This window comes from Oncorhynchus gorbuscha, linkage group LG15 (genome assembly GCF_021184085.1).
Source record: "Oncorhynchus gorbuscha isolate QuinsamMale2020 ecotype Even-year linkage group LG15, OgorEven_v1.0, whole genome shotgun sequence".
NCBI classification, from domain to species: Eukaryota; Metazoa; Chordata; class Actinopteri; order Salmoniformes; family Salmonidae; genus Oncorhynchus; species Oncorhynchus gorbuscha.
The window spans coordinates 15,796,778-15,824,369 of NC_060187.1; the positions used below are offsets into that span (position 1 = coordinate 15,796,778).

Genomic DNA, 27,592 nt, shown 5'->3' on the forward strand with positions numbered 1-27,592 from the left:
ACAATGACTAGCTAACTAACAGTATCATTCTTACTCATTCAGCTTATACAACAATTAGATTATGGTAATGTTATGGTAATGTGGCCACACCGTCTCCCATGAGTTTTACCAAGTTGTAACAAATGGACCAGTTCGTAGCTGGATTCTTCACCGATCTTTTATACCTTCACCGGAACATAAATGATGTTCGGACCTCAAGTTCTGTGAGGTGGAAGAAATTCCTTTGTTCTCTATGAAACTTCACTCTATCTCTATACTGTGTCCACAATCTCTTCCAGGAATTTACGACATCTCTGACCACAGCAGCCTTGTTGTAGGAGGCAGGGAAAGGGGGATGGGGCTTGCTGTACCCAAAGAGGGCAATGTCATGACAGTTGCATGTCCCATAACGTCTGCTTCTGTGCCTTGCTCAAATTCTACAACTGCATCACATCTCCAGGCAGGTTCCAATCCTGAACCCATGCAGCTCGGCGGGACTCGTCTATCTCCAGAGGAGAGGCAGCGGCGTATTAGTACTAAGAGCTGTCTGTATTGTGGCCAGGTTGGTCACCTGGTCTTCACTTGTACCCTGTGTCCAGCAAAAGAGTGGGTTCGGCAGTAGTAGGGGATATACTGTTGAGCCAAATCGCCTGCCCATCGTCTCCCAGAACCCTACTCAAGGCCAACCTTGTGTGGCAGAGTGAGGCTTTTCCTCTGTCTGCTCTCATCGATATCGAGCTTCAGCCTGGAGCTCCTCTCCCTAGTAGCAGGTTGTATAACATCTCTCACCCCAAGCAAGAAGCCATGGAGGAATACATCCAGGACTCCCTGGCTGTCGGACATGGTCAGGCCTTCTTTCTTTCTGGTGGGAGCTGGATTTTTCTTTGTCAAGAAGAAGGACGGGTCACCGAGGCCATACATAGACTTCCGTGGGTTGAATAGTATTACCGTCATGAAGAAGTATCCCTTGCCACTGATCAGTTCTGCTTTTTCCCCCCTCCATGGTGCCACATTATTTATTAAACTACTATTTATTAAACTACCTTATCCGCATCAGAGAGGGAGGCGAGTGGAAAAGGGCATTCAACACAACACTTGGACATTATCGTTATGCCTTTTGGCCTCACTAACGCCCCGGCTGTTTCTCAGGGCCTGGTGAATGATGTCCTGAGGGATGTCATTTGGCGTTTTGTTTTTGTCTATGTGGATGACATTCTTTTTTTCCCGAAGGACATTGAGGCTCACAAGCATCACGTCCACCAAGTTCTCCAAAGGCTATTGGAGAATAAGCTATTTGTCAAGGCTGTGTCCTTCTTGGGTTACATTATTGCTCAAGGACAGCTACGAATGGACCCAGCCAAGGTAATGTCAGTCATAGAGTGGCCTGTGCCCATGAATCTGAAGCAGTTACAGCATTTTCTGGGGTTTGCCAATTTTTATAAACGATTCATCCGTGACTACAGTCGTTTGGCAGCTCCTCTCACCTCAACCTCCAATACATTCCACTGGTCCCTTGAGGCAGAGGCAGCGTTCTGGGAACTCAAGCATCGCTCCACTTCCGCTCTTATCCTTACCCAGCCAGACCAAGAACTCCAGTTCATCCTGGAGGTGGATGCTTCCGACACTGGGGTAGGTGCTGTTCTGTCTCAACATTCTCCCGTGGATCAGAAGCTCCATCCTTGTGCCTTCTTGTCCCGCAAGCTCTCACCTGCAGAGAGACATTCTGAAGTAGGCAACCGGGAGCTCTTGCCTGTTAAGCTGGCTCTTGAGGAGTGGCGTCACTGGTTAGAGGGTTTAGTACTTCCCTTCATTGTGTGGACGGATCATAAAAATCTAGCCTACATCCAGACCGCCAAATGTCTCAACTCTCAGCAGGCCAGGTGGGCATTGTTTTTTGGAAGATTCACACTCACTTATCGCCCCGGATCTAAGAATACCAAGCCTGATGCCCTCTCTCGGTTCACCGCAGACAACAAAAGTTCAGAGCTTGCATCATTGCTGCTGTTTCCTGGAAGATTGAATCTCGTGTTCGTCAGGCTCAGCTGAACCAGCCTGATCCTAGAAACAGCCCTTGTAAGGCTCTGTTTGTGCCAGATTCAGTTCGTTCTGATGTTTTTCAATGGGCCCATTCTACTCACCTCACCTGTAACCCTGGCATGAACCGGACAGTCGCCTTCCTACGTCAGCGATTTTGGTGGCCCACCATGGAGAGAGACACATTCGGGAATTCATATCAGTTTGCTCAGTCTGTGCCTGGAATAAATCCTCCACCAAAACTACACATTGTCTGCTTTGTCCTCTTCCCATACCTTGTCTAGAGGTCGACCGATTAATCGGAATGGCCGATTAATTAATTCGTTTTCATGACAATCGGAAATCGGTATTTTTGGGCACCATTTTTTAAATATATATATTTTTTATACCTTTATTTAATTAGGCAAGTTAGTTAAGAACACATTCTTATTTTCAGTGACAGCCTAGGAACGGTGGGTTAACTGCCTTGTTCAGGGACAGAACGACAGATTTTCACCTTGTCAGTTCGGGGGATCCAATCTTGCAACCTTACAGTCAACTAGTCCAACGCTCTAACCACCTGCCTCTCATTGCACTCCACGAGGAGACTGCCTGTTACGCGAATGCAGTAGAAGCCAAGGTAAGTTGCTAGCTAGCATTAAACTTATCTTACAAAAAACAATCAACCAATCATAATCACTAGTTAACTACACATGGTTGATGATATTACTCGTTTATCTAGCGTGTCCTGCGTTGCATATAATCGATGCAATGCTGGGGGATGATTTAACAAAAGCGCATTTGCGAAAAAAGCACAATCGTTGGACGACTGTACCTAACCATACACACCAATGCGCTTCTTAAAATCAATACACAGAAGTATATATTTTTAAACGTGCATATTTAGCTAAAAGAAATCCAGGTTAGCAGGCAATATTAACCAGGTGAAATTGTGTCATTTCTCTTGCGTTCATTGCACGCAGAGTCAGGGAATATGCAACAGTTTGGGCAGCCTGGCTCATTGCGTACTAATTTACCAGAATTTTACGTAATTATGACATAACATTGAAGGTTGTGCAATGTGTAACAGTATAACTTTAGACCGTCCCCTCGCCCCTGCAGAGCAAGGGGAACAACTACTTCAAGGTTTCAGAGCAAGTGACGTCACCGATTGAAACGCTATTTAGTGCGCACCACTGCTAACCGTTTCACATCCGTTACACTCACCCCCCTTTTGACCTCCTCCTTTTCCGCAGCAACCAGTGATCCAGGTCAACAGCATCAATGTAACAGTATAACTTTAGACCGTCCCCTCGCCCATACCCGGGCGCGAACCAGGGACCCTCTGCACACATCAACAACAGTCACCCACGAAGCATCGTTACCCATCACTTTGCAGAGCAAGGGGAACGGCTACTTCAAGGTTTCAGAGCAAGTGACGTCACCGATTGAAACGCTATTTAGCTCACCACCGCTAACCGTTTCACATCCATTACAAATGTAACAAGTATATTTAGACATAGGGATGCCACCCATTAGATAAAATACCAAACGGTTCCGTATTTCACTGAAATAATAAACGTTTTGTTTTCGAAAGGATAGTTTCCGGATTCGACCATATTAATGGCCAAAGGCTCATATTTCTGTGTGTTATGTTATAATTAAGTCTATGATTTGATAGAGCAGTCTGACTGAGCGGTGGTAGGCAGCAGCAGGCTCGTAAGCATTCATTCAAACAGCACTTTTGTGCGTTTTGCCAGCAGCAAGCACGGCGCTGTTTATGACTTCAAGACTATCAACCTAATGGCTGGTGTAACCGATGTGAAATGGCTAGTTGGTTAGCTGGGTGTGCGCTAATAGCGTTTCAAACGTCACTCGCTCTGAGACTTGGAGTAGATATTCCCCTTGCTCTGAAGGGCCGAAGCTTTTGTGGAGCAATGGGTAACGCTGCTTCGAGTGTGGCTGTTGTCGATGTGTTCCTAGTTCGAGCCCAGGTAGGGGCAGGGAGAGGGACTGAAGCTATACTGTTACACTGGCAATACTATAGTGCCTATAAGAACATCCAATAGTCAAAGTTATATGAAATACAAATGGTATAGAGAGAAATAGTCCTATAAATGCTATATTAACTACAACCTAAAACCTCTTACATTGAAATATTGAAGTCTCATGTTAAAAGGAACCACCGACTTTCATATGTTCTCATGTTCTGAGCAAGGAACTCAAACGTGAGCTTTTTTGAGTTGGAAACTGCTATACTCTGTGTTACTTCAGCAAACCCTTCCTCCTGGAGTGCCCAGCTACCCAAGGGTGGAATACGCCCACAACACCCTCATCAACGCCTCATTAGGTATGTCTCCCTTTGAGTGTGCTCTGGGTTGCCAACTTCCCTTGTTCCCTGCCCAAGAGGTTGAAGTAGCGGTGCCCTCAGTCCAGGAACACATGCGCCGTTGTCATCGCACCTGGAGAAGAGCCCGGGCTGCCCTTCTTCGTGCCTCAGCCAGGACCCAATCCAAGGCTAACTGTCATCGTGCTGCAGCTCCAGTTTACACTCCATGGCTTTCTTCAAAGGACTTGCCTCTGAAAGTGGTTTTGAAAAACTAGCTCCCCGATTCATTGGCCCCTTCGAGATTGATTGTGTCATAAACTCCTCTGCTGTTCATCTAAACCTCCCTGACTCTCTCAAAATTCACCCCACCTTCCAAGTATCATTGATCAAACCAGTCTGCTCCAGTTCCTTGTCCCCTCCTGAAGCCCCCCCCCCCCCTCGTCTCATCGACGACCATCCTGCCTATACGGTCGGGCGGCTTTTGGAAGTGCACCATTGGGGCCATGGTTGGCAGTATCTGGTGGACTGGGAAGGATATGGGCCTCAGGAGTGTAGCTGGGTGCCCCGTCATCACATTCTGGATCCCTCCCATTTACATTATTTTTACACCTCGCACCCAGACAAGCTGGATCGTGCGCCAGGTGGCGTCCATAGTCACATAGTCACATCTGCTCCCACTACACCCTCTGGTGTTCATTCAGTGTCATCCTGACCTGCAGTTCTCCCCCTGTATACTCTCTCTCTCTCTCTTGGTGTGATTGTGTGGTTGGAGACAGGTGTGCTGGAGTCAGAGCAGATCCCTACCAGCTGGAAATCGTCCCCTAATCAAGACCTCTACATATACTCATTCCTGCCACCTCCACTCTGCCAGATCGTAAACTCTGCTCAGTCAGTCGTTATCCTAGCCTTATGTCAGTTCTCAAGATCCTATTGCCCTGCTGTGCTTGTTTCCCTGCCTTACACCGTTTTGTCCTCTCGTTGCAGTTACCGCTCTGTCTCTGGCTCATGTACCACATCTCACCACCTAACCACCTTGCTCTGGACTTCACTCACCACCACCACCTTGCTCTGGACTTCACTCACCACCTAACCACCTTGCTCTGGACTTCACTCACCACCACCACCTTGGATTCCCTCAGGACCTGTTTACCCTGTTCACTCAGTCAACTTCAACCTCACTCTACAACTTCAGCGTTTTCTGCAACTCATCTGAGCTACCCCAGTTCTGCACTCCATATCTCTCTGTGTACAATAAACATTTTGGTTCATTCATCCCTTCTTCCGCATCTGAGTCCGCTCTTGGGTTCCCTGTGTTCTCTACACGTAACAATAAAAGCTGAAATAAATCACTCTACTATTATTCTGACATTTCACATTCTTAAAATAAAGTGGTGATCCTAACTGACCTAAGACAGGGAATTTTTACTAGGATTAAATGTCAGAATTTGTAAAAAACTGAGTTTAAAAGTATTTGGCACAGCAGAGCAGCCCCAAAACATAACCAAACCTCCATGTTTCACTGTAGGTACGGTGTTCTTTTCTTTGAAAGCTTAATTTTTACCTCTGTGAATATAGAGCCGATGTGACTTGCAAAAAAGCTCCAGTTTTGACTCATCTGTCCAAATGACATTCTCCCAGAGGATTGTGGCTTGTCAATGTGCATTTTAGCAAATTCCAGTCTGGCTTTTTTTATGTTATTCTTTCAAAAGTAGAGTCCTCCTGGGTCTTCTTCCATGGAACCCACTGTCGCTCAAAAAGCAATGGATCAGAAACTGACGTACCTTCACCTTGGAGTTCAGCTTGTATCTCTTTGGCAGTTATCCTTGGTTCGTTTTCTACCATCCACAGTATCCTTCTGTTCAAGCTGGGGTTGATTTTCCCCTTGCGGCCGCGCCCAGGTAGGTTGGCTACAGTTCCACGGACCTTAAACTTCTTAATAATAATTGCAACTGTTGTCACAGGAACATCGAGCTACTTGGAGATGGTCTTGTAGCCTTTACCTTTACCACGCTTGTCTATTATTTTCTTTCTGATCTCCTCAGACAAATGTCTCCTTTGCTTTCTCTGGTCCATTTTCAGTGTGGTGACCACAATGATACCAAACAGCACAGTGACTACTTTACTCTGGTCCCATGTTCAGTGTGGTGACCACAATGATACCAAACAGCACAGTGACTACTTTACTCTGGTCCATGTTCAGTGTGGTGACCACAATGATACCAAACAGCACAGTGACTACTTTACTCTGGTCCCATGTTCAGTGTGGTGACCACAATGATACCAAACAGCCCAGTGACAACTTTACTCTGGTCCATGTTTAGTGTGGTGACCACAATGATACCAAACAGCACAGTGACTACTTTACTCTGGTCCATGTTCAGTGTGGTGACCACAATGATACCAAACAGCACAGTGACTACTTTACTCTGGTCCCATGTTCAGTGTGGTGACCACAATGATACCAAACAGCACAGTGACTACTTTACTCTGGTCCCATGTTCAGTGTGGTGACCACAATGATACCAAACAGCACAGTGACTACTTTACTCTGGTCCCATGTTCAGTGTGGTGACCACAATGATACCAAACAGCACAGTGACTACTTTACTCTGGTCCATGTTCAGTGTGGTGACCACAATGATACCAAACAGCACAGTGACTACTTTACTCTGGTCCCATGTTCAGTGTGGTGACCACAATGATACCAAACAGCACAGTGACTACTTTACTCTGGTCCCATGTTCAGTGTGGTGCACACAATGATACCAAACAGCACAGTGACTACTTTACTCTGGTCCGTGTTCAGTGTGGTGACCACAATGATACCAAACAGCACAGTGACTACTTTACTCTGGTCCCATGTTCAGTGTGGTGCAACACAATGATACCAAACAGCACAGTGACTACTTTACTCTGGTCCATGTTCAGTGTGGTGCACACAATGATACCAAACAGCACAGTGACTACTTTACTCTGGTCCATGTTCAGTGTGGTGACCACAATGATACCAAACAGCTCAGTGACTACTTTACTCTGGTCCATGTTCAGTGTGGTGACCACAATGATACCAAACAGCACAGTGACTACTTTACTCTGGTCCATGTTCAGTGTGGTGACCACAATGATACCAAACAGCACAGTGACTACTTTACTCTGGTCCATGTTCAGTGTGGTGACCACAATGATACCAAACAGCACAGTGACTACTTTACTCTGGTCCATGTTCAGTGTGGTGACCACAATGATACCAAACAGCACAGTGACTACTTTACTCTGGTCCCATGTTCAGTGTGGTGACCACAATGATACCAAACAGCACAGTGACTACTTTACTCTGGTCCCATGTTCAGTGTGGTGCAACACAATGATACCAAACAGCACAGTGACTACTTTACTCTGGTCCATGTTCAGTGTGGTGCAACACAATGATACCAAACAGCTCAGTGACTACTTTACTCTAGTCCATGTTCAGTGTGGTGACCACAATGATACCAAACAGCACAGTGACTACTTTACTCTGGTCCATGGTCAGTGTGGTGCAACACAATGATACCAAACAGCACAGTGACTACTTTACTCTGGTCCATGTTCAGTGTGGTGACCACAATGATACCAAACAGCACAGTGACTACTTTACTCTGGTCCATGTTCAGTGTGGTGACCACAATGATACCAAACAGCACAGTGACTACTTTACTCTGGTCCATGTTCAGTGTGGTGACCACGATGATACCAAACAGCACAGTGACTGCTTTTCTCCATTTAAATAGGCGGAATGACTGATTACAAGATTGGAGACATGTGATACTAATTAAAGAAACAAATTAGTTTGAAATATCACTATAATCCAATGACTTATTATATTTTCTAAGGGGTACCAACAAATGTATCCAGGCCATTTTAGAATATCTTTGTAGAATAAGCAATAATTCATCTCTTTTCACAGCTTCTTTGCTTTATTCTATGACAAACCAAATGCATGCAAGTATACATGATAAAATAGCTTTTAATTTCATCACTTTTCAGGAGGAATGGAGCATTATTTCAATGAGCTGTAAGGGTACCAACAAATTTGAGCACATCTGCATATAGAGAGGGAGAGAGAAAGAGGAAAAGAGAGCGAGAAATATAGAGGGGAGAGAGAGGGAGACAGAATTATAAATATAGAGAGGAGAATGAGACAGAGAGGGAGAGAGAGAAATATAAAGAGAGAGGGAGAAAGAGAGAGAAATATAGAGGGAGAAAGAGAGAGTGAGAATGAGACAGAGAGAGAAATATAAAGAGAGGGAGAGAGATATATATAATTCATATATAGAAAGAGAGAGAGAATTCCACTCCTCTCTATGAAAGATGCGATCAGTGACAGATCACACTGTACCTCGCTCAATACCCAACTAACAGACTCTATAATATACACTCTCACTGACAGGCTAAAACACACACACACACTCTCAATCAGAGGCAGTAATACACACTACTCACTCAGCTGAACATGGCTCAAGGCTAGGGGAAATATAATCTGTGTATTGCTATTGTGAATGTCTACTCTGTGAGCCTGTGTATGTGGTTCTGTGATGAGAAGCTCAACCTTGCTGGTGATAGCACTTACACACTGAGCAAAAATAGAAATGAAACATGCAACAATTTCAAAGATTTTACGGAGTTACAGTTCATATAAGAAAATCAGTCAATTGAAATAATTTCATTAGTCCCTAATCTATGTATTTCACATGACTGGGAATACAGATATGCATCTGTTGGTCACAAATGCCTTTTAAAAAAGTTGGGGTGTGGATCAGAAAACCAGTCAGTATCAGGTGTGACCACAATTTGCCTCATGCAGTGTGACACATCTCCTTTGCATAGAGTTGATCAGGCTGTTGATTGTGGCCTGTGGAATGTTGACCCACTCCTATTCAATTGCAATGCCAATTTTCTGGATATTGGAGGGAACTGGAACACGCTGTCATACACGTCGATCCAGAGCATCCCAAACATGCTCAATGGGTGATATGTCTGGTGAGTATGCAGGCCATGGAGTATGTAGCTTCCAGGAATTGTGTATAGATCCTTGCAGCATGGGTCGTGCATTATCATGCTGAAATATGAAGTGATGACGGCAGATGAATGGCACGACAATGGGCCTCAGGATCTCGTCACGGTATCTGTGTGCATTGAAATTGCAGTCGATAAAATGTAATTGCGTTCGTTGTCCATAGTTTATGCCTGCCCATACCATATCCACCGCCACCATAGGGCACTCTGTTCACAATGTTAGCATCAGCAAACCGCTTGCCTACACAACGCCATACACGGACGTTACTGTTAAAACCGGGATTCATCCATGAAGAGCACACTTCTCCAGCGTGCCAGTGTTCATCGAAGGTGACAATTTGCCCACTGAAGTCGGTTACGACACCAAACTGCAATCAGGTCAAGACCTTGGTGAGGACGACGAGCATGCAGATGAGCTTACTGAGAAGCTTTCTGACAGTTTGTGCAGAAATTCTTTGGATGTGCAAGCCCACAGTTTCATCAGCTGTCTGGGTGGCTGGTCTCAGACGATCGAGCAGGTGAAGAAGCCAGACGAGAAGGTCCTGGGCTTGCGTGGTTACACATGGTCTGCAGTTGTGAGGCTGGTTGGACGTACTGCCAAATTCTCTAAAATGATGTTGGAGGGGGCCTATGGTAGAGAAAGGCAACAGCTCTGTGGACATTCCTGCAGTCGGCATGCCAGTTGCACGCTCCCTCAAAACTTGAGACATCTGTGGCTTTGTTTATTGTGACAAAACTACACGTTTTAGATTGGCCATTTATGGTCCCCAGCACAAGGGACACCTGTGTAATGATTGTGTTGTTTAATCAGCTTCTATATGCCACACCTGTCAGGTGGATGGATTATCTCCTCAAAGGAGAAATGCTCACGAACAGGGATGTAAACAGATGTGTGCACATCGAGGCATGGACTCCACAAGGTGTTGAAAGTGTTCCACTGGGAGGCTGGGCCATGTTGACTCCAATGCTTCCCACAGTTGTGTCAAGTTCGCTGGATATCCTTTGGGTGGTGGACCATTAATGGTACACATCGGAAACTGTTGAGCATGACAATCCCAGCAACTTGACAGTTCTTGACACAAACCGGTGTGCCTGCCACCAACTACCATACCCCATTCAAAGGCACTTAAATCTTGTGTCTTTCCCATTCACCCTCTGAAAGGCACACGTACACAATCCATGTCTCAATTGTCTCAGGGCTTAAAAATCCTTCGTTAACCTGTCTCCTCCCTTCATCTACACTGATTAAAGTGGATTTAACAAGTGACATCAATAGGGGATCATAGCTTTCACCTGGTCAGTCTTATGTTATGGAAAGAGCAGGCGTCCTTAATGTTTTATACACTCGTCGTACCGGTCAACAGTTGTAGAACACCTACTCATTCAAGGTTTTTATTTTATTTTTTACATTGTAGAATAATAGTGACGACATCAAAACTATGAAATAACACACATGGAATCATGTAGTAACCAAAAAAGTGTTGAACAAATCAAAATATATTTTGTATTTCAGATTCTTCAAAGTAGCCACTTTTTGCCTTCATGACAGCTTTGCACACTCTTGTCATTCGCTCAAACAGCTTCATGAGGAATCCTTTTCCAACAGTCTTGAAGGAGTTCCCACATATGCTGAGCACTTGTTGGCTGCTTTTCCTTCACTCTGCAGTCCAATTCATCCCAAACCATCTCAATTTTGTTGAGGTTTGGGGATTGTGGATGCCAGGTCATCTGATGCAGCACTCCATCACTCTCCTTCTTGGTCATATAGCCCTTACACAGCCTGGAGGTTGCCGTGGTAGCCATGCTGGTTAAGTGTGCCTTGAATTCTAAATAAATCAGAGATAGTGTAACCAGCAAAGCACCCCCACACCATAATTGTCATGGATCCCACTGGAGCTGTGCCATTACGTACAGCTGGTCGCCATTTCAGTGATTGTAATTGTATAAATGTGCCCTTTGGTTTCCATTGGGCTGTCAATTATCGTGTGAGTACCTGTACTGTGTAGTTTTGGCTTTCATGTCGCTTGTATTGCGCAGATGACTACGGGTCTCATGTAGTATTATTGTGCACTTGTGCATTTATTCGAGGTACTCCTCGCTCTTTTGTTTGGGTTTCAACCATGTGTTTTGTATACGTGTTTGTTTGGTCTTCGTCTCCGTGCCTTTACACGGCACGCTGTAATTTGGGTAAATAAAAATCCCTATTACCCATTCCTGCCGATCCATTTATACCAACATGACAATAATAGCTCCTCCTCCATGCTTTACGGTGGGAAATACACATGCGGAGATCATCCGTTCACCCACACCCTGTCCTACCTGACAGGTCGCTCCTACCAGGTGGCGTGGCGAGAATCTGTCTCCTCACCACGCGCTCTCACCACTGGTGTCCCCCAGGGCTCTGTTCTAGGCCCTCTCCTATTCTCGCTATACACCAAGTCACTTGGCTCTGTCATAACCTCACATGGTCTCTCCTATCATTGCTATGCAGACGACACACAATTAATCTTCTCCTTTCCCCCTTCTGATGACCAGGTGGCGAATCGCATCTCTGCATGTCTGGCAGACATATCAGTGTGGATGACAGATCACCACCTCAAGCTGAACCTCGGCAAGACGGAGCTGCTCTTCCTCCCGGGGAAGGACTGCCCGTTCCATGATCTCGCCATCACGGTTGACAACTCCATTGTGTCCTCCTCCCTGAGTGCTAAGAACCTTGGCGTGATCCTGGACAACACCCTGTCGTTCTCAATTAACATCAAGGCGGTGGCCCGTTCCTGTAGGTTCATGCTCTACAACATCCGCAGAGTACGACCCTGCCTCACACAGGAAGCGGCGCAGGTCCTAATCCAGGCACTTGTCATCTCCCGTCTGGATTACTGCAACTCGCTGTTGGCTGGGCTCCCTGCCTGTGCCATTAAACCCCTACAACTCATCCAGAACGCCGCAGCCCGTCTGGTGTTCAACCTTCCCAAGTTCTCTCACGTCACCCCGCTCCTCCGCTCTCTCCACTGGCTTCCAGTTGAAGCTCGCATCCGCTACAAGACCATGGTGCTTGCCTACGGAGATGTGAGGGGAACGGCACCTCAGTACCTCCAGGCTCTGATCAGGCCCTACACCCAAACAAGGGCACTGCGTTCATCCACCTCTGGCCTGCTCGGAGTCAATCACCACCTTCCGGAGACACCTGAAACCCCACCTCTTTAAGGAATACCTAGGATAGGATAAAGTAATCCTTCTCACCCCCCCCCTTAAAATATTTAGATGCACTATTGTAAAGTGGCTGTTCCACTGGATGTCATAAGGTGAATGCACCAATTTGTAAGTCGCTCTGGATAAGAGCGTCTGCTAAATGACTTAAAATGTTTAAAAAAATACCCTCCCTTGTCACAACACAACTGATTGGCTCAGTAAACACACTATTAAAGAAATTCCACAAATGTACTTTTAAAAAGGCACACTTGTTAATTGAAATTTATTCCAGGTGACCACCTCATGAAGCTTGTTGAGAGAATGCCAAGAGTGTGCAAAGCTGTCATTAAGGCAAATGGTGGCTACTTGAAGAATCTCAAATATAAAATAGGTGACCATAAATATTTCACTGTAACGTCTACTACACCTGTTGTTTTCGGGGCATATGACTAATACAATTTGATTTGATTTGTTCTAAAACTTTTGACTGGTAATGTATATACTGTATATAGCAAGCTATGCTAATCTTTCCCTTTTGTTTGTGTGTGTGTGTATTGCAGATGTTGAGTAATAAGAAGGGCTTACTGCCGGAGCCCAACTTGGCCCAGCTGCTGAACAGCATGACCAACCCAGCAGCCCTACAGGTCCTCATGAGGCCTTACCACACTGGCAAACGAGGAGGTCAGACACACACACACAGACTGGACTCCCTTATTTACAGGACTACTGTAAATTAAATAGAGAAACAACTTACTTTCTAACGTTTATTGGGTTGTACAGATTAGATTGTTTCATTTTTATCCGTCTCATCCTCTCTGTGCCACTAGAATAATAGAAATGGCTTTCGATTAGCGTATCCTGTCTTATCAATTCTAAGCACATTGCTTTTTGATGAATGCTTAATCATTTATTATAATGAACTTGTTCTCAGACTACATCAGAACAGAGGAGGGCAGGCAGGCAGGAAGGAGTGAAGGCTGAGGGCTGGCTCTTAAAAGAGGAGCACGCACAATTAGACTAAGTCTAAAATGTTAAACTTTCTACCTATTCTGGAGGAAGCTACCATTAGCTTTGACGCATACATTTAGCATGAGTAGGTTGTGGATGTCTGGAGCTATTACTGAGATGATTATCTGGCTGCTGTGTGCTATGCTCTGTCGCATACAGCCTGGGGAAGTCGAAATGCCAACACATAGTAAAGAGGTATTTTACATCTATCGAACTTACTTCCATTGTCTCCTAAGAGTGGCTGAATATTTTTCCCCCATTCCATTTGTTCATTCATTCATGCACCTTGGTTGGTTGGTCTGTGAGGACACCACAGTATGCCTTTCCCTTGTCACTGTGTCTCAGTCAAGTTTGATACCCCTGTTATACAATACACTGACCATGCCTGCTTCCTCTATCTCTCTCTGTCTCCAGGGAAGTTTGGGCGGCCTCCTAGCCTGTCTCCATTCCTCAGACCCCCCCTCACAGCAGCCCTGTTCCAACTGGGGAAGGTACAGCAGGTAAGAATACTGTGCAGTGTGTGGGAGTGTGTGCATATGTGTGTGTGTGTACAGGAGTGGTTCACAGGGAATGGAGAGAAGAGTGTGTGTGTGTGTGCATCTGTTTGATGACGTGTGTTGCAGGATGTTCTAAATGTGTGTACTGTTACAGCGTGTTCTAAATGTGTGTACTGTTACAGTGTGTTCTAAATGTGTGTACTATTACAGTGTGTTCTAAATGTGTGTACTGTTTTAGCATGTTTTAATGTGTGTACTGTTACAGTGTGTTCTAAATGTGTGTACTATTACAGTGTGTTCTAAATGTGTGTACTGTTACAGAGTGTTCTAAATGTGTGTACTATTACAGCGTGTTCTAAATGTGTGTACTGTTTTAGCATGTTTTAATGTGTGTACTGTTACAGTGTGTTCTAAATGTGTGTACTGTTACAGCGTATTCTAAATGTGTGTACTGTTACAGTGTGTTCTAAATGTGTGCGCTGTTACAGCGTGTTCTAAATGTGTGTACTGTTACAGCGTGTTCTAAATGTGTGTACTATTACAGTGTGTTCTAAATGTGTGTACTGTTTTAGCATGTTTTAATGTGTGTACTGTTACAGTGTGTTCTAAATGTGTGTACTATTACAGTGTGTTCTAAATGTGTGTACTGTTACAGCGTGTTCTAAATGTGTGTACTATTACAGCGTGTTCTAAATGTGTGTACTGTTTTAGCATGTTTTAATGTGTGTACTGTTACAGTGTGTTCTAAATGTGTGTACTGTTACAGCGTGTTCTAAATGTGTGTACTGTTACAGCGTGTTCTAAATGTGTGTACTTTTAAAGCGTATTCTAAATGTGTGTACTGTTACAGCGTGTTCTAAATGTGTGTACTATTACAGTGTGTTCTAAATGTGTGTACTGTTACAGTGTGTTCTAAATGTGTGTACTGTTACAGCGTGTTCTAAATGTGTGTACTGTTACAGCGTGTTCTAAATGTGTGTACTGTTACAGTGTGTTCTAAATGTGTGTACTGTTACAGTGTGTTCTAAATGTGTGTACTAGTACAGCGTGTTCTAAATGTGTGTACTAGTACAGCGTGTTCTAAATGTGTGTACTGTTACAGCGTGTTCTAAATGTGTGTACTATTACAGTGTGTTCTAAATGTGTGTACTGTTACAGCGTGTTCTAAATGTGTGTACTGTTACAGTGTGTTCTAAATGTGTGTACTGTTACAGTGTGTTCTAAATGTGTGTACTGTTACAGCGTGTTCTAAATGTGTGTACTTTTACAGCGTATTCTAAATGTGTGTACTGTTACAGTGTGTTCTAAATGTGTGTACTGTTACAGTGTGTTCTAAATGTGTGTACTGTTACAGCGTGTTCTAAATGTATGTACTGTTACAGCGTGTTCTAAATGTATGTACTGTTACAGCGTGTTCTAAATGTGTGTAGTGTTACAGTGTGTTCTAAATGTGTGTACTGTTACAGCGTGTTCTAAATGTGTGCTGTTACAGCGTGTTCTAAATGTGTGTGCTGTAAAAGCGTGTTCTAAATATGTGTGTACTGTTACTGTGTGTTCTAAATGTGTGTGTCCTGATGTACAGTGTGTTCTAAATATGTGTGTACTGTGTCTTTCCCAGAGTTCCATGTTGGGGAACGGTCTGGTGCTTCAGAATCTATTGCACATGCAGCTGGCCCAGCAGCAGCTCCTGCACATCAAAGACAAGCACATGAGCAATGTGAGGCATGCAAACGTGTGTGTGTGTGTGTGTGTGTGTGTGTGTGTGTGTGTGTGTGTGTGTGTGTGTGTGTGTGTGTGTGTGTGTGTGTGTGTGTGTGTGTGTGTGTGTGTGTGTGTGTGTGTGTGTGTGTGTGTGTGTGTGTGTGTGTGTGTGTGTGTGTGTGTGTGTGTGTGTGTGTACGTGTGTGTACGTGCGTGCGTGCGTGCGTCCCACAAGAAAATATGCTTTTTAGGCTTAGGGGCTAGGTTTAGAGTTGGGGTTAGTTTTTCAGTTAGGGTTAGGATTAATAAGAGTTAAGATTTGGGTTAGGGGTTGGGGAAAATAGGATTTTGAATGGGAGTCAATTGTTTGATCCCCACAAGGATAGTAATGTGTGTGTGCTTGAGCCTGTGTGTGTTGTGTTTTCAGTTTGCTGCTTCTGTCACTCATTCCTAATGAAATGTTACAACATTAGGAAAGCTCCACTCTGCACAGCTAATGGGTTCTGTGTAGAAATTATAGGGGTAAAAAATTATTCTCACAATATTGAAACTTCTGTTCTCTTTATTACCCGAATGGTCATGTGAGGTATAGCAATATAAAAATGTATTACATTACTCTGGGTGTCTGCGTATTTGATGTAATTTTAAAAGGACAGACTTGAGAGAGAGAAGAGAGATAGTGTGTGTGTTTGTGTGTGTGTGTTCTGTTAGCTCCATCTATCCTGTTGTACATGTAGTACTGCTCTCAGTGTATGTTGAGTGAAGACACGCTAAGTCTTCACTCTCAATTTATCACCTTTTGCCTCTCCTCTCACTATCATTCACCTCTTTTTCACCTCCTTTCTCCTCTCCTCCCCTCTCCCTCTCTCTTTGTATTTCCTATCCTCTTCCTCCTCTCTTTCTTTCCCCCCATAGGTATCTAGTCTGTTGGGTGACCCCTCTCGTCTACTTCTACAGAAAGTGCTTGGTCTCAGGCCTCCAGCCCCCATGGCCCTGGGAAAGGGTCTGCTGGGTGACTCCCCCAGTGGTGAGTGCCCTGGGCTCGGTACGCATAGCCCTCCAGCCCCCTTAGCACCACCTCACCTGGACGTTCAGCCTCTCTCTGTAACTGTCCCTCTCAGACAGACCAACCACATTTGCAATTCAAATCTTCCAAATGAGAATGTCACTATTTATGCAAATGTATTGAAATCTCTGTGGTTGTGATCCATTTATCTATGTTTGCTAGTGTTTGTTTGTTAGCATTGTTTTGATTGCTGCGGGCACGTAAGGGCTGAGGCTGCTCTGGGTGATGCAGGTCATTCATCACAGGGATATTAACTGTTGGAAAGAATGTAATCTGGGTATTCCTGGATGAAACAAAAAAACAGAGTAGTGTTCTGTGCTGTGCTGCAGTGCTACTGGTAAATAGATAATAACGTATGAGGTGTTCCGTTCAGAAATGTCATAACCTGAGTTAATGTCATCTTGACTTTCTCCTGGGTAGATAATGGTATTTTAGTTTTGCATATATGGCGCTGCATACTGTATTATAAACCAGGTGGTTTGAGTCCTGAATGCTGATTGGCTGAAAGACATGGTATGAAAGACCACGGGTTAGCCCAGCACTTAGGATGCACCTAATCTCTTTAAAGCCTATAGCTTGAGAACAGCATGTATACTATACTGTGTGCACTGCTAGAAGTAAGTGAGGGGTCCAGTCTGTGACTGTAGTTCACTGTAGGCTAACAGTAGTAGGGGACCAGTCTGTGACTGTAGTTTACTGTAGGCTAGCAGTAAGTGAGGGGTCCAGTCTGACTGTAGGCTAGCAGTAAGTAGGGGACCAGTCTGTGACTGTAGTTTACTGTAGGCTAGCAGTAAGTAGGGGACCAGTCTGTGACTGTAGTTTACTGTAGGCTAGCAGTAAGTAGGGGACCAGTCTGTGACTGTAGTTTACTGTAGGCTAGCAGTAAGTTGGGGACCAGTCTGTGACTGTAGTTTACTGTAGGCTAGCAGTAAGTGAGGGGTCCAGTCTGACTGTAGTTTACTGTAGGCTAACAGTAAGTAGGGGACCAGTCTGTGACTGTAGTTTACTGTAGGCTAGCAGTAAGTAGGGGACCAGTCTGTGACTGTAGTTTACTGTAGGCTAGCAGTAAGTAGGGGACCAGTCTGTGACTGTAGTTTACTGTAGGCTAGCAGTAAGTAGGGGACCAGTCTGTGACTGTAGTTTACTGTAGGCTAGCAGTAAGTGAGGGGTCCAGTCTGACTGTAATTTACTGTAGGCTAGCAGTAAGTAGGGGACCAGTCTGTGACTGTAGTTTACTGTAGGCTAGCAGTAAGTGAGGGGCCAGTCTGACTGTAGTTTACTGTAGTCTAGCAGTAAGTGAGGGGACCAGTCTGTGACTGTAGTTCACTGTAGGCTAGCAGTAAGTAAGGGGACCAGTCTGTGACTGTAGTTTACTGTAGGCTAGCAGTAAGTAGGGGACCAGTCTGTGACTGTAGTTTACTGTAGGCTAGCAGTAAGTAGGGGACCAGTCTGTGACTGTAGTTTACTGTAGGCTAGCAGTAAGTAGGGGTCCAGTCTGTGACTGTAGTTTACTGTAGGCTAGCAGTAAGTGAGGGGTCCAGTCTGACTGTAGTTTACTGTAGGCTAACAGTAAGTAGGGGACCAGTCTGTGACTGTAGTTTACTGTAGACTAGCAGTAAGTAGGGGACCAGTCTGTGACTGTAGTTTACTGTAATCTATCAGTAAGTGAGGGGTCCAGTCTGTGACTGTAGTTTACTGTAGGCTAGCAGTAAGTGAGGGGTCCAGTCTGACTGTAGTTTACTGTAGGCTAACAGTAAGTAGGGGACCAGTCTGTGACTGTAGTTTACAGTAGACTAGCAGTAAGTAGGGGACCAGTCTGTGACTGTAGTTTACTGTAGGCTAGCAGTAAGTAGGGGACCAGTCTGTGACTGTAGTTTACTGTAGGCTAGCAGTAAGTAGGGGACCAGTCTGTGACTGTAGTTTACTGTAGGCTAGCAGTAAGTAGGGGACCAGTCTGTGACTGTAGTTTACTGTAGGCTATCAGTAAGTGAGGGTCCAGTCTGACTGTAGTTTACTGTAGGCTAGCAGTAAGTGAGGGGTCCAGTCTGACTGTAGTTTACTGTAGGCTAGCAGTAAGTAGGGGACCAGTCTGTGACTGTAGTTTACTGTAGGCTAGCAGTAAGTGAGGGGTCCAGTCTGACTGTAATTTACTGTAGGCTAGCAGTAAGTAGGGGACCAGTCTGTGACTGTAGTTTACTGTAGACTAGCAGTAAGTAGGGGACCAGTCTGTGACTGTAGTTTACTGTAGGCTAGCAGTAAGTAGGGGACCAGTCTGTGACTGTAGTTTACTGTAGGCTAGCAGTAAGTAGGGGACCAGTCTGTGACTGTAGTTTACTGTAGGCTAGCAGTAAGTAGGGGACCAGTCTGTGACTGTAGTTTACTGTAGGCTATCAGTAAGTGAGGGTCCAGTCTGACTGTAGTTTACTCTAGGCTAGCAGTAAGTGAGGGGTCCAGTCTGACTGTAGTTTACTGTAGGCTAGCAGTAAGTAGGGGACCAGTCTGTGACTGTAGTTTACTGTAGGCTAGCAGTAAGTGAGGGGTCCAGTCTGACTGTAATTTACTGTAGGCTAGCAGTAAGTAGGGGACCAGTCTGTGACTGTAGTTTACTGTAGGCTAGCAGTAAGTGAGGGGCCAGTCTGACTGTAGTTTATTGTAGTCTAGCAGTAAGTGAGGGGACCAGTCTGTGACTGTAGTCTAGCAGTAAGTGAGGGGACCAGTCTGTGACTGTAGTCTAGCAATAAGTGAGGGGACCAGTCTGACTGTAATTTATTGTAGACTAGCAGTAAGTGAGGGGACCAGTCTGTGACTGTAGTCTAGCAGTAAGTGAGGGGACCAGTCTGACTGTAGTTTACTGTAGACTAGCAGTAAGTGACGGGACCAGTCTGTGACTGTAGTCTAGCAGTAAGTGAGGGGACCAGTCTGACTGTAGTTTACTGTAGGCTAGCAGTAAGTGAGGGGACCAGTCTGACTGTAGTTTACTGTAGGCTAGCAGTAAGTGAGGGGACCAGTCTGTGACTGTAGTCTATCAGTAAGTGAGGGGACTAGTCTGTGACTGTAGTTTACTGTAGGCTAGCAGTAAGTAGGGGACCAGTCTGTGACTGTAGGCTAGCAGTAAGTGAGGGGACCTGTCTGTGACTGTAGTTTACTGTAGGCTAGCAGTAAGTGAGGGGACCAGTCTGACTGTAGTTCACTGGAGGCTAGCAGTAATTGAGGGGACCAGCCTGTGACTGTAGTTTACTGTAGGCTAGCAGTAAGTGAGGGGACCAGTCTGTGACTATAGTTCACTGTAGGCTAGCAGTAATTGAGGGGACCAGTCTGTGACTGTAGTTTACTGTTGGCTAGCAGTAAGTGAGGGGACCAGTCTGACTGTAGTTTACTGTAGGCTAGCAGTATGGTCCTTCTGTAACTCAGTTGGTAGAGCATGGCGCTTGTAACGCCAGGGTAGTGGGTTCGATTCCCGGGACCACCCATACGTAGAATGTATGCACACATGACTGTAAGTCGCTTTGGATAAAAGCGTCTGCTAAATGGCATATATTAATTGAGGGGAGCAGTCTGTGACTGTAGGCTAGCAGTAAGTGAGGGGACCAGTCTGACTGTAGTTTACTGTCGGCTAGCAGTAAGTGAGGGGACCAGTCTGTGACTGTAGTTCACTGTAGGCTAGCAGTAAGTAGGGGACCAGTCTGTGACTGTAGTTTACTGTAGGCTAGCAGTAAGTGAGGGGTCCAGTCTGACTGTAGTTTACTGTAGGCTAACAGTAAGTAGGGGACCAGTCTGTGACTGTAGTTTACTGTAGGCTAGCAGTAAGTAGGGGACCAGTCTGTGACTGTAGTTTACTGTAGGCTAGCAGTAAGTTGGGGACCAGTCTGTGACTGTAGTTTACTGTAGGCTAGCAGTAAGTGAGGGGTCCAGTCTGACTGTAGTTTACTGTAGGCTAACAGTAAGTAGGGGACCAGTCTGTGACTGTAGTTTACTGTAGGCTAGCAGTAAGTAGGGGACCAGTCTGTGACTGTAGTTTACTGTAGGCTAGCAGTAAGTAGGGGACCAGTCTGTGACTGTAGTTTACTGTAGGCTAGCAGTAAGTAGGGGACCAGTCTGTGACTGTAGTTTACTGTAGGCTAGCAGTAAGTGAGGGGTCCAGTCTGACTGTAATTTACTGTAGGCTAGCAGTAAGTAGGGGACCAGTCTGTGACTGTAGTTTACTGTAGGCTAGCAGTAAGTGAGGGGCCAGTCTGACTGTAGTTTACTGTAGTCTAGCAGTAAGTGAGGGGACCAGTCTGTGACTGTAGTTCACTGTAGGCTAGCAGTAAGTAGGGGACCAGTCTGTGACTGTAGTTTACTGTAGGCTAGCAGTAAGTAGGGGACCAGTCTGTGACTGTAGTTTACTGTAGGCTAGCAGTAAGTAGGGGACCAGTCTGTGACTGTAGTTTACTGTAGGCTAGCAGTAAGTAGGGGACCAGTCTGTGACTGTAGTTTACTGTAATCTATCAGTAAGTGAGGGGTCCAGTCTGTGACTGTAGTTTACTGTAGGCTAGCAGTAAGTGAGGGGTCCAGTCTGACTGTAGTTTACTGTAGGCTAACAGTAAGTAGGGGACCAGTCTGTGACTGTAGTTTACTGTAGACTAGCAGTAAGTAGGGGACCAGTCTGTGACTGTAGTTTACTGTAATCTATCAGTAAGTGAGGGGTCCAGTCTGTGACTGTAGTTTACTGTAGGCTAGCAGTAAGTGAGGGGTCCAGTCTGACTGTAGTTTACTGTAGGCTAACAGTAAGTAGGGGACCAGTCTGTGACTGTAGTTTACTGTAGACTAGCAGTAAGTAGGGGACCAGTCTGTGACTGTAGTTTACTGTAGGCTAGCAGTAAGTAGGGGACCAGTCTGTGACTGTAGTTTACTGTAGGCTAGCAGTAAGTAGGGGACCAGTCTGTGACTGTAGTTTACTGTAGGCTAGCAGTAAGTAGGGGACCAGTCTGTGACTGTAGTTTACTGTAGGCTATCAGTAAGTGAGGGTCCAGTCTGACTGTAGTTTACTGTAGGCTAGCAGTAAGTGAGGGGTCCAGTCTGACTGTAGTTTACTGTAGGCTAGCAGTAAGTAGGGGACCAGTCTGTGACTGTAGTTTACTGTAGGCTAGCAGTAAGTGAGGGGTCCAGTCTGACTGTAATTTACTGTAGGCTAGCAGTAAGTAGGGGACCAGTCTGTGACTGTAGTTTACTGTAGGCTAGCAGTAAGTGAGGGGCCAGTCTGACTGTAGTTTATTGTAGTCTAGCAGTAAGTGAGGGGACCAGTCTGTGACTGTAGTCTAGCAGTAAGTGAGGGGACCAGTCTGTGACTGTAGTCTAGCAATAAGTGAGGGGACCAGTCTGACTGTAATTTATTGTAGACTAGCAGTAAGTGAGGGGACCAGTCTGTGACTGTAGTCTAGCAGTAAGTGAGGGGACCAGTCTGACTGTAGTTTACTGTAGACTAGCAGTAAGTGACGGGACCAGTCTGTGACTGTAGTCTAGCAGTAAGTGAGGGGACCAGTCTGACTGTAGTTTACTGTAGGCTAGCAGTAAGTGAGGGGACCAGTCTGACTGTAGTTTACTGTAGGCTAGCAGTAAGTGAGGGGACCAGTCTGTGACTGTAGTCTATCAGTAAGTGAGGGGACTAGTCTGTGACTGTAGTTTACTGTAGGCTAGCAGTAAGTAGGGGACCAGTCTGTGACTGTAGGCTAGCAGTAAGTGAGGGGACCTGTCTGTGACTGTAGTTTACTGTAGGCTAGCAGTAAGTGAGGGGACCAGTCTGACTGTAGTTCACTGGAGGCTAGCAGTAATTGAGGGGACCAGCCTGTGACTGTAGTTTACTGTAGGCTAGCAGTAAGTGAGGGGACCAGTCTGTGACTATAGTTCACTGTAGGCTAGCAGTAATTGAGGGGACCAGTCTGTGACTGTAGTTTACTGTTGGCTAGCAGTAAGTGAGGGGACCAGTCTGACTGTAGTTTACTGTAGGCTAGCAGTATGGTCCTTCTGTAACTCAGTTGGTAGAGCATGGCGCTTGTAACGCCAGGGTAGTGGGTTCGATTCCCGGGACCACCCATACGTAGAATGTATGCACACATGACTGTAAGTCGCTTTGGATAAAAGCGTCTGCTAAATGGCATATATTAATTGAGGGGAGCAGTCTGTGACTGTAGGCTAGCAGTAAGTGAGGGGACCAGTCTGACTGTAGTTTACTGTCGGCTAGCAGTAAGTGAGGGGACCAGTCTGTGACTGTAGTTCACTGTAGGCTAGCAGTAAGTAGGGGACCAGTCTGTGACTGTAGTTTACTGTAGGCTAGCAGTAAGTAGGGGACCAGTCTGACTGTAGTTTACTGTCGGCTAGCAGTAAGTGAGGGGACCAGTCTGTGACTGTAGTCTAGCAGTAAGTGAGGGGACCAGTCTGTGACTGTAGTTTACTGTAGGCTAGCAGTAAGTGAGGGGACCAGTCTGACTGTAGTTTACTGTAGGCTAGCAGTAAGTGAGGGGACCAGTCTGTGACTGTAGTCTATCAGTAAGTGAGGGGACTAGCCTGTGACTGTAGTTTACTGTAGGCTAGCAGTAAGTAGGGGACCAGTCTGTGACTGTAGTTCACTGTAGGCTAGCAGTAAGTGAGGGGATCAGCCTGTGATCCCCTATCCATTCTTGCCCCCCCCCCTCTCTTGCCCCCCCTCTCTCTTGCTCCCCCTCTCTCTTGCCTCTCTCCCCCTCCTCTCTCTTGCCTCTCTCCCCCTCCACAGAGTTAGGTCAGGAGTCCCTGCCAATGTCCAGTCAGGCCTCAGTGTCGGCAGCGGGCATAATGCCCTACCTGCAGGCGCAGACACACCTGGGAACAGCCATGGGAGGGGAACAGAACGGGGCCTGCATCTACACCACAGCCTCTGACAGGCAACCAGCCCCTCCTGGGACCATGGCGAATGCTCAGCCCCAGGGACAGAGCTACTACCTGGGTCCCCCACCACCTAAAGCTCCAGGGGGCCACCAGCCCGGTCGACACAGCTACAGCAGCACTGAGAGTAGCCCAGCTAGTGGAGTGAGTATAGAGCACAGACACAACACAACAATGTAAAAGCACAACAACACAAGAGCACAACAATACAACAACACAACATTACAACAACACATTGGCATTGACTGAGACACCGGTAGCTGTCTTTCCTGCCAGCCAGCACTAGCTTTCCTGCCCTGCCTTCTGCCTCTTGTTTCCTTGGCTGTTGGTTCCTGTCTCTCTCTCTTTCTTTCACCAGTCTGTCTTTAAACATCTACTGTATCTGTCTTTTTGTCCGTCCACCTCACCTCCTCCTTTCTTTCCTTCACCCCTTCACTTTGAGGGAGCACTCTAGAGAGAGATGGCCCTAGGGTTCACTGGTTTTAGACGGCCGTCTGTCTGTCAGTCTCTCTCTCCTCCTCTCGCTTTTCCTTTCTGTCTATGTCCTCCTCTCTGTCTCTGACCGATCTGATTTGTTTATGAGTTGGTGTTCTGTGGCCTAGGGCCTATTCGCTGGACTTAGCCCCCAGAAACTCTGGCTTCTTTCACACACACACACACACACACACACTGAAGGGTCTGTTGCCTCAGTATTGAACTTAAATGCACCCCCCCCCCACACACACACACTCACTCGTTAATTTTGTCTCTGGCTCTTCGCTCCTTCTCTCTTTATCTGTCGGCCGCTCTCATTCTCTCTGGTTCTTCGCTCTCTCTCTCTCTCTTTATCCCTCTCTGTCTGTCGCTCTCTTTCTCTTCGCTCTCTCTCTTTGTCTGTCTCTCTCTCTGTCTCTCTTTGTCTGTCTCTCTCTCTTTGTCTGTCTCTCTTTGTCTGTCTCTCTTTGTCTGTCGGTTTCTGTCTCTCTGTCTGTCTCTTTCTCTGTCGGTCTCTGTCTCTCTCTCTCTTTGTCCATCTCTCTCTCTCTCTCTCCCTCTCTCTCTCTCCCTCTCTCTCTCTCTCTCTCTCTCTCTCTCTTTGTCTGTCTCTCTCTGTCGGTTTCTGTCTCTCTCTCTCTTTGTCCGTCTCTCTCTCTCTCTCTCTCTCTCTCTCTCTCTCTCTCTCTCTCTCTGTCTCTCTCTCTGTCTCTCTCTCTCTCTCTCTCTCTCTCTCTCTCTCTCTCTCTCTCTCTCTCTCTCTCTCTCTCTCTCTCTCTCTCTCTCTCTCTCTCTCTCTCTCTCTCTCTCTCTCTCTCTCTCTCTCTCTCCCTCTCTCTCCCTCTCTCTCTCTCCCTCTCTCTCTGTCTCGGTCTCTCTCTCTCTGTCTCGGTCTCTCTCTTTGTATCTCTCTGTCTGTCTCTGTGTGGGTGATGACATGACCTGTGTTTCATCATTAGTTTTCTCCCACTCTGGAGAGACTCTTACAGAAGCCACAGGGTCACCATAAAAGAGCCCACATAACACCATGTGTGTGTCCACCATGCAACCAGGCACTGACATCTGACCTAAGTGGAATTTATGGGGAGGATAGAACGGACCTTAAGTCATATGATTGAATAACAAGCTGGGATACACACGGCTGTATGGGGTGGCTAGGTAGTTATATAGAGGGCTGACTGTGAGGCAAGCTGGGATACACACGGCTGTATGGGTTGGCTAGGTAGTTTTATAGATGGCTGACTGAGGCAAGCTGGGATACACACGGCTGTATGGGGTGGCTCGGTAGTTATATAGAGGGCTGACTGTGAGGCAAGCTGGGATACACACGGCTGTATGGGGTGGCTAGGTAGTTATATGGAGGGCTAATTGTGAGGCAAGCTGGGATACACACGGCGGTATGGGGTGGCTAGGTAGTTATATAGAGGGCTGATTGTGAGGCAAGCTGGGATACACATGGCTGTATGGGGTGGCTAGGTAGTTATATAGAGGGCTGACTGTGAGGCAAGCTAGGTGGCAACACAGTCTTAAAGGGTGTACAGCATTTTGACTTGAACATTTACAGCATTGTTGAATGCATTAATGATACGTTAGTACGATGGGTTGTTCATGACTTGGTTATTTACTTCGGGAACAGTGTGGTAAAGTCCAATGTTATCTCTATCTGTCTCCAGGCTCCCAGCAGTCAGTTCTCTCTCCTGGGTGAACCCCCTAAAGAGATGAAGCTACCTTCCAATCCATACCTGAATCTAGCTAGTGTGTTACCTGGCATGGTACTGCAAGGTAATGCACACATACACACACACATTCATTGTTATAACCCAGTATAAAGGACATGTTGCTCGTTTTAAGATGTTTCTTATAACTTGTTGGGGCTTGTTATGAAAAAATGACTCACATTAACTATTACAGATGATGTCCTCTTTTTCTGTGTGTATTTGACTGTATTCTCTGTGTGGTTGTTTGGTCTGTTATGCAGCCCCGACGGCCTGTAAAATGCAGACAGGGCAGCCTCTAGTTGGGGTGTACAGCAGTGCTATGCCCCCTGTTTCCCAACCCTCCACTTCCCAAACCCCAGCACCCTACAGCACCGATACCTCAGCAGACTACAGTCACTACAGCCAGGCATACTCACAGGTAACACACACATGCACACACAGACAAGTGTGTTTACACAGGAGTGAGCACACACCCAAACTGTTGAGCTCTGCACAGTAAGTCATTATGTCTTCTGTGCTTCCTCATAGAGACAGGTTGTTTATTCAATTACTCACATGTGTCATGTGTTGGAGAGATGGAGAAAGAGTGGGGTGTGTTGCGGTAGATAGGGTAGTGAAAAGAGAGAGTGGGGAGAGGTAGAGTTAATTAGAGAGAAAGGAACAATAGGAGATATATGAGTGAGAGAGTATGTATGTGTAATGTTTATTGTTCATTTTTATTGTTTTTCACTTTTGTAAAGTATCTACCTCACTTGCTTTGGCAATGTTAACATGTTTCCCATGCCAATAAAGCCCCTTGAATTGAATTGAGTAAGAGAAAGATGGGTTAAGGGAAGAGAGAGCGAGAGGGAGAGGAACGAGATAGGTAAGGGAAGAGAGAGAGCGAGAGAGAGGAACGAGATGTGTAAGAGAAGAGAGAGAGAGAGAGAGAGAGAGAGAGAGAGAGAGAGAGAGAGAGAGAGAGAGAGAGAGAGGAACGAGATGGGTAAGGGAAGAGAGAGAGTGAGAGAGAGGAACGAGATGTGTAAGAGAAGAGAGAGAGAGAGAGAGAGAGAGAGAGAGAGAGAGAGAGAGAGAGAGAGAGAGAGAGAGAGAGAGAGAGAGAGAGAGAGACAGAGAGAGAGAGAGAGAGAGAGAGAGAGAGAGAGAGAGAGAGAGAGAGAGAGAGAGAGAGAGAGGAATGAGATGGGTAAGGGAAGAGAGAGAGCGAGAGAGAGGAACGAGATGTGTAAGAGGTCGAGAGAGAGAGAGAGAGAGAGAGACAAGATGGGTAAGGGAAGAGAGAGAGAGGAACGAGATGGGTAAGGGAAGAGAGAGAGAGAGCGAGAGAGAGAACGAGATGTGTAAGGGAAGAGAGAGAGAGAGAGAGAGAGAGAGAGAGAGAGAGAGAGAGAGAGAGAGAGAGAGAGAGAGAGAGAGAGAGAAACGAGATGTGAAGGGAAGAGAGAGAGAGAGAGAGAGAGAGAGAGAGAGAGAGAGAGAGAGAGAGAGAGAGAGAGAGAGAGAGAGAGAGAGAGAGAGAGAGAGAGAGAGAGAGAAACGAGATGGGTAAGGGAAGAGAGAGAGAGAGAGAGAGAGAGAGAGAGAGAGAGAGAGAGAGAGAGAGAGAGAGAGAGAGAGAGAGAGAGAGAGAGAGAGAGAGAGAGAGAGAGAGGAATGA

At 46.0% G+C, this 27,592-nt stretch overlaps 1 protein-coding gene across 3 annotated transcripts in view; it reads left to right on the plus strand.

Annotated features, from left to right (window-relative positions):
- The window catches only part of raver2 (ribonucleoprotein, PTB-binding 2), a 151,649-nt gene that overhangs the window by 105,768 nt on the left and 18,289 nt on the right, over positions 1–27,592 (plus strand). For 2 of the 3 annotated variants that reach the window (XM_046301635.1, XM_046301636.1), the window contains exons 5-11: positions 13,129–13,249; positions 13,991–14,076; positions 15,692–15,790; positions 16,690–16,819; positions 23,592–23,884; positions 25,888–25,996; positions 26,193–26,350. In XM_046301635.1, coding sequence (XP_046157591.1) covers positions 13,129–13,249; positions 13,991–14,076; positions 15,692–15,790; positions 16,690–16,819; positions 23,592–23,884; positions 25,888–25,996; positions 26,193–26,350 — 996 coding nt within the window. The remainder of the gene's footprint in view (positions 1–13,128; positions 13,250–13,990; positions 14,077–15,691; positions 15,791–16,689; positions 16,820–23,591; positions 23,885–25,887; positions 25,997–26,192; positions 26,351–27,592) is intronic. The other variant, XM_046301637.1, reaches the window with a different exon arrangement.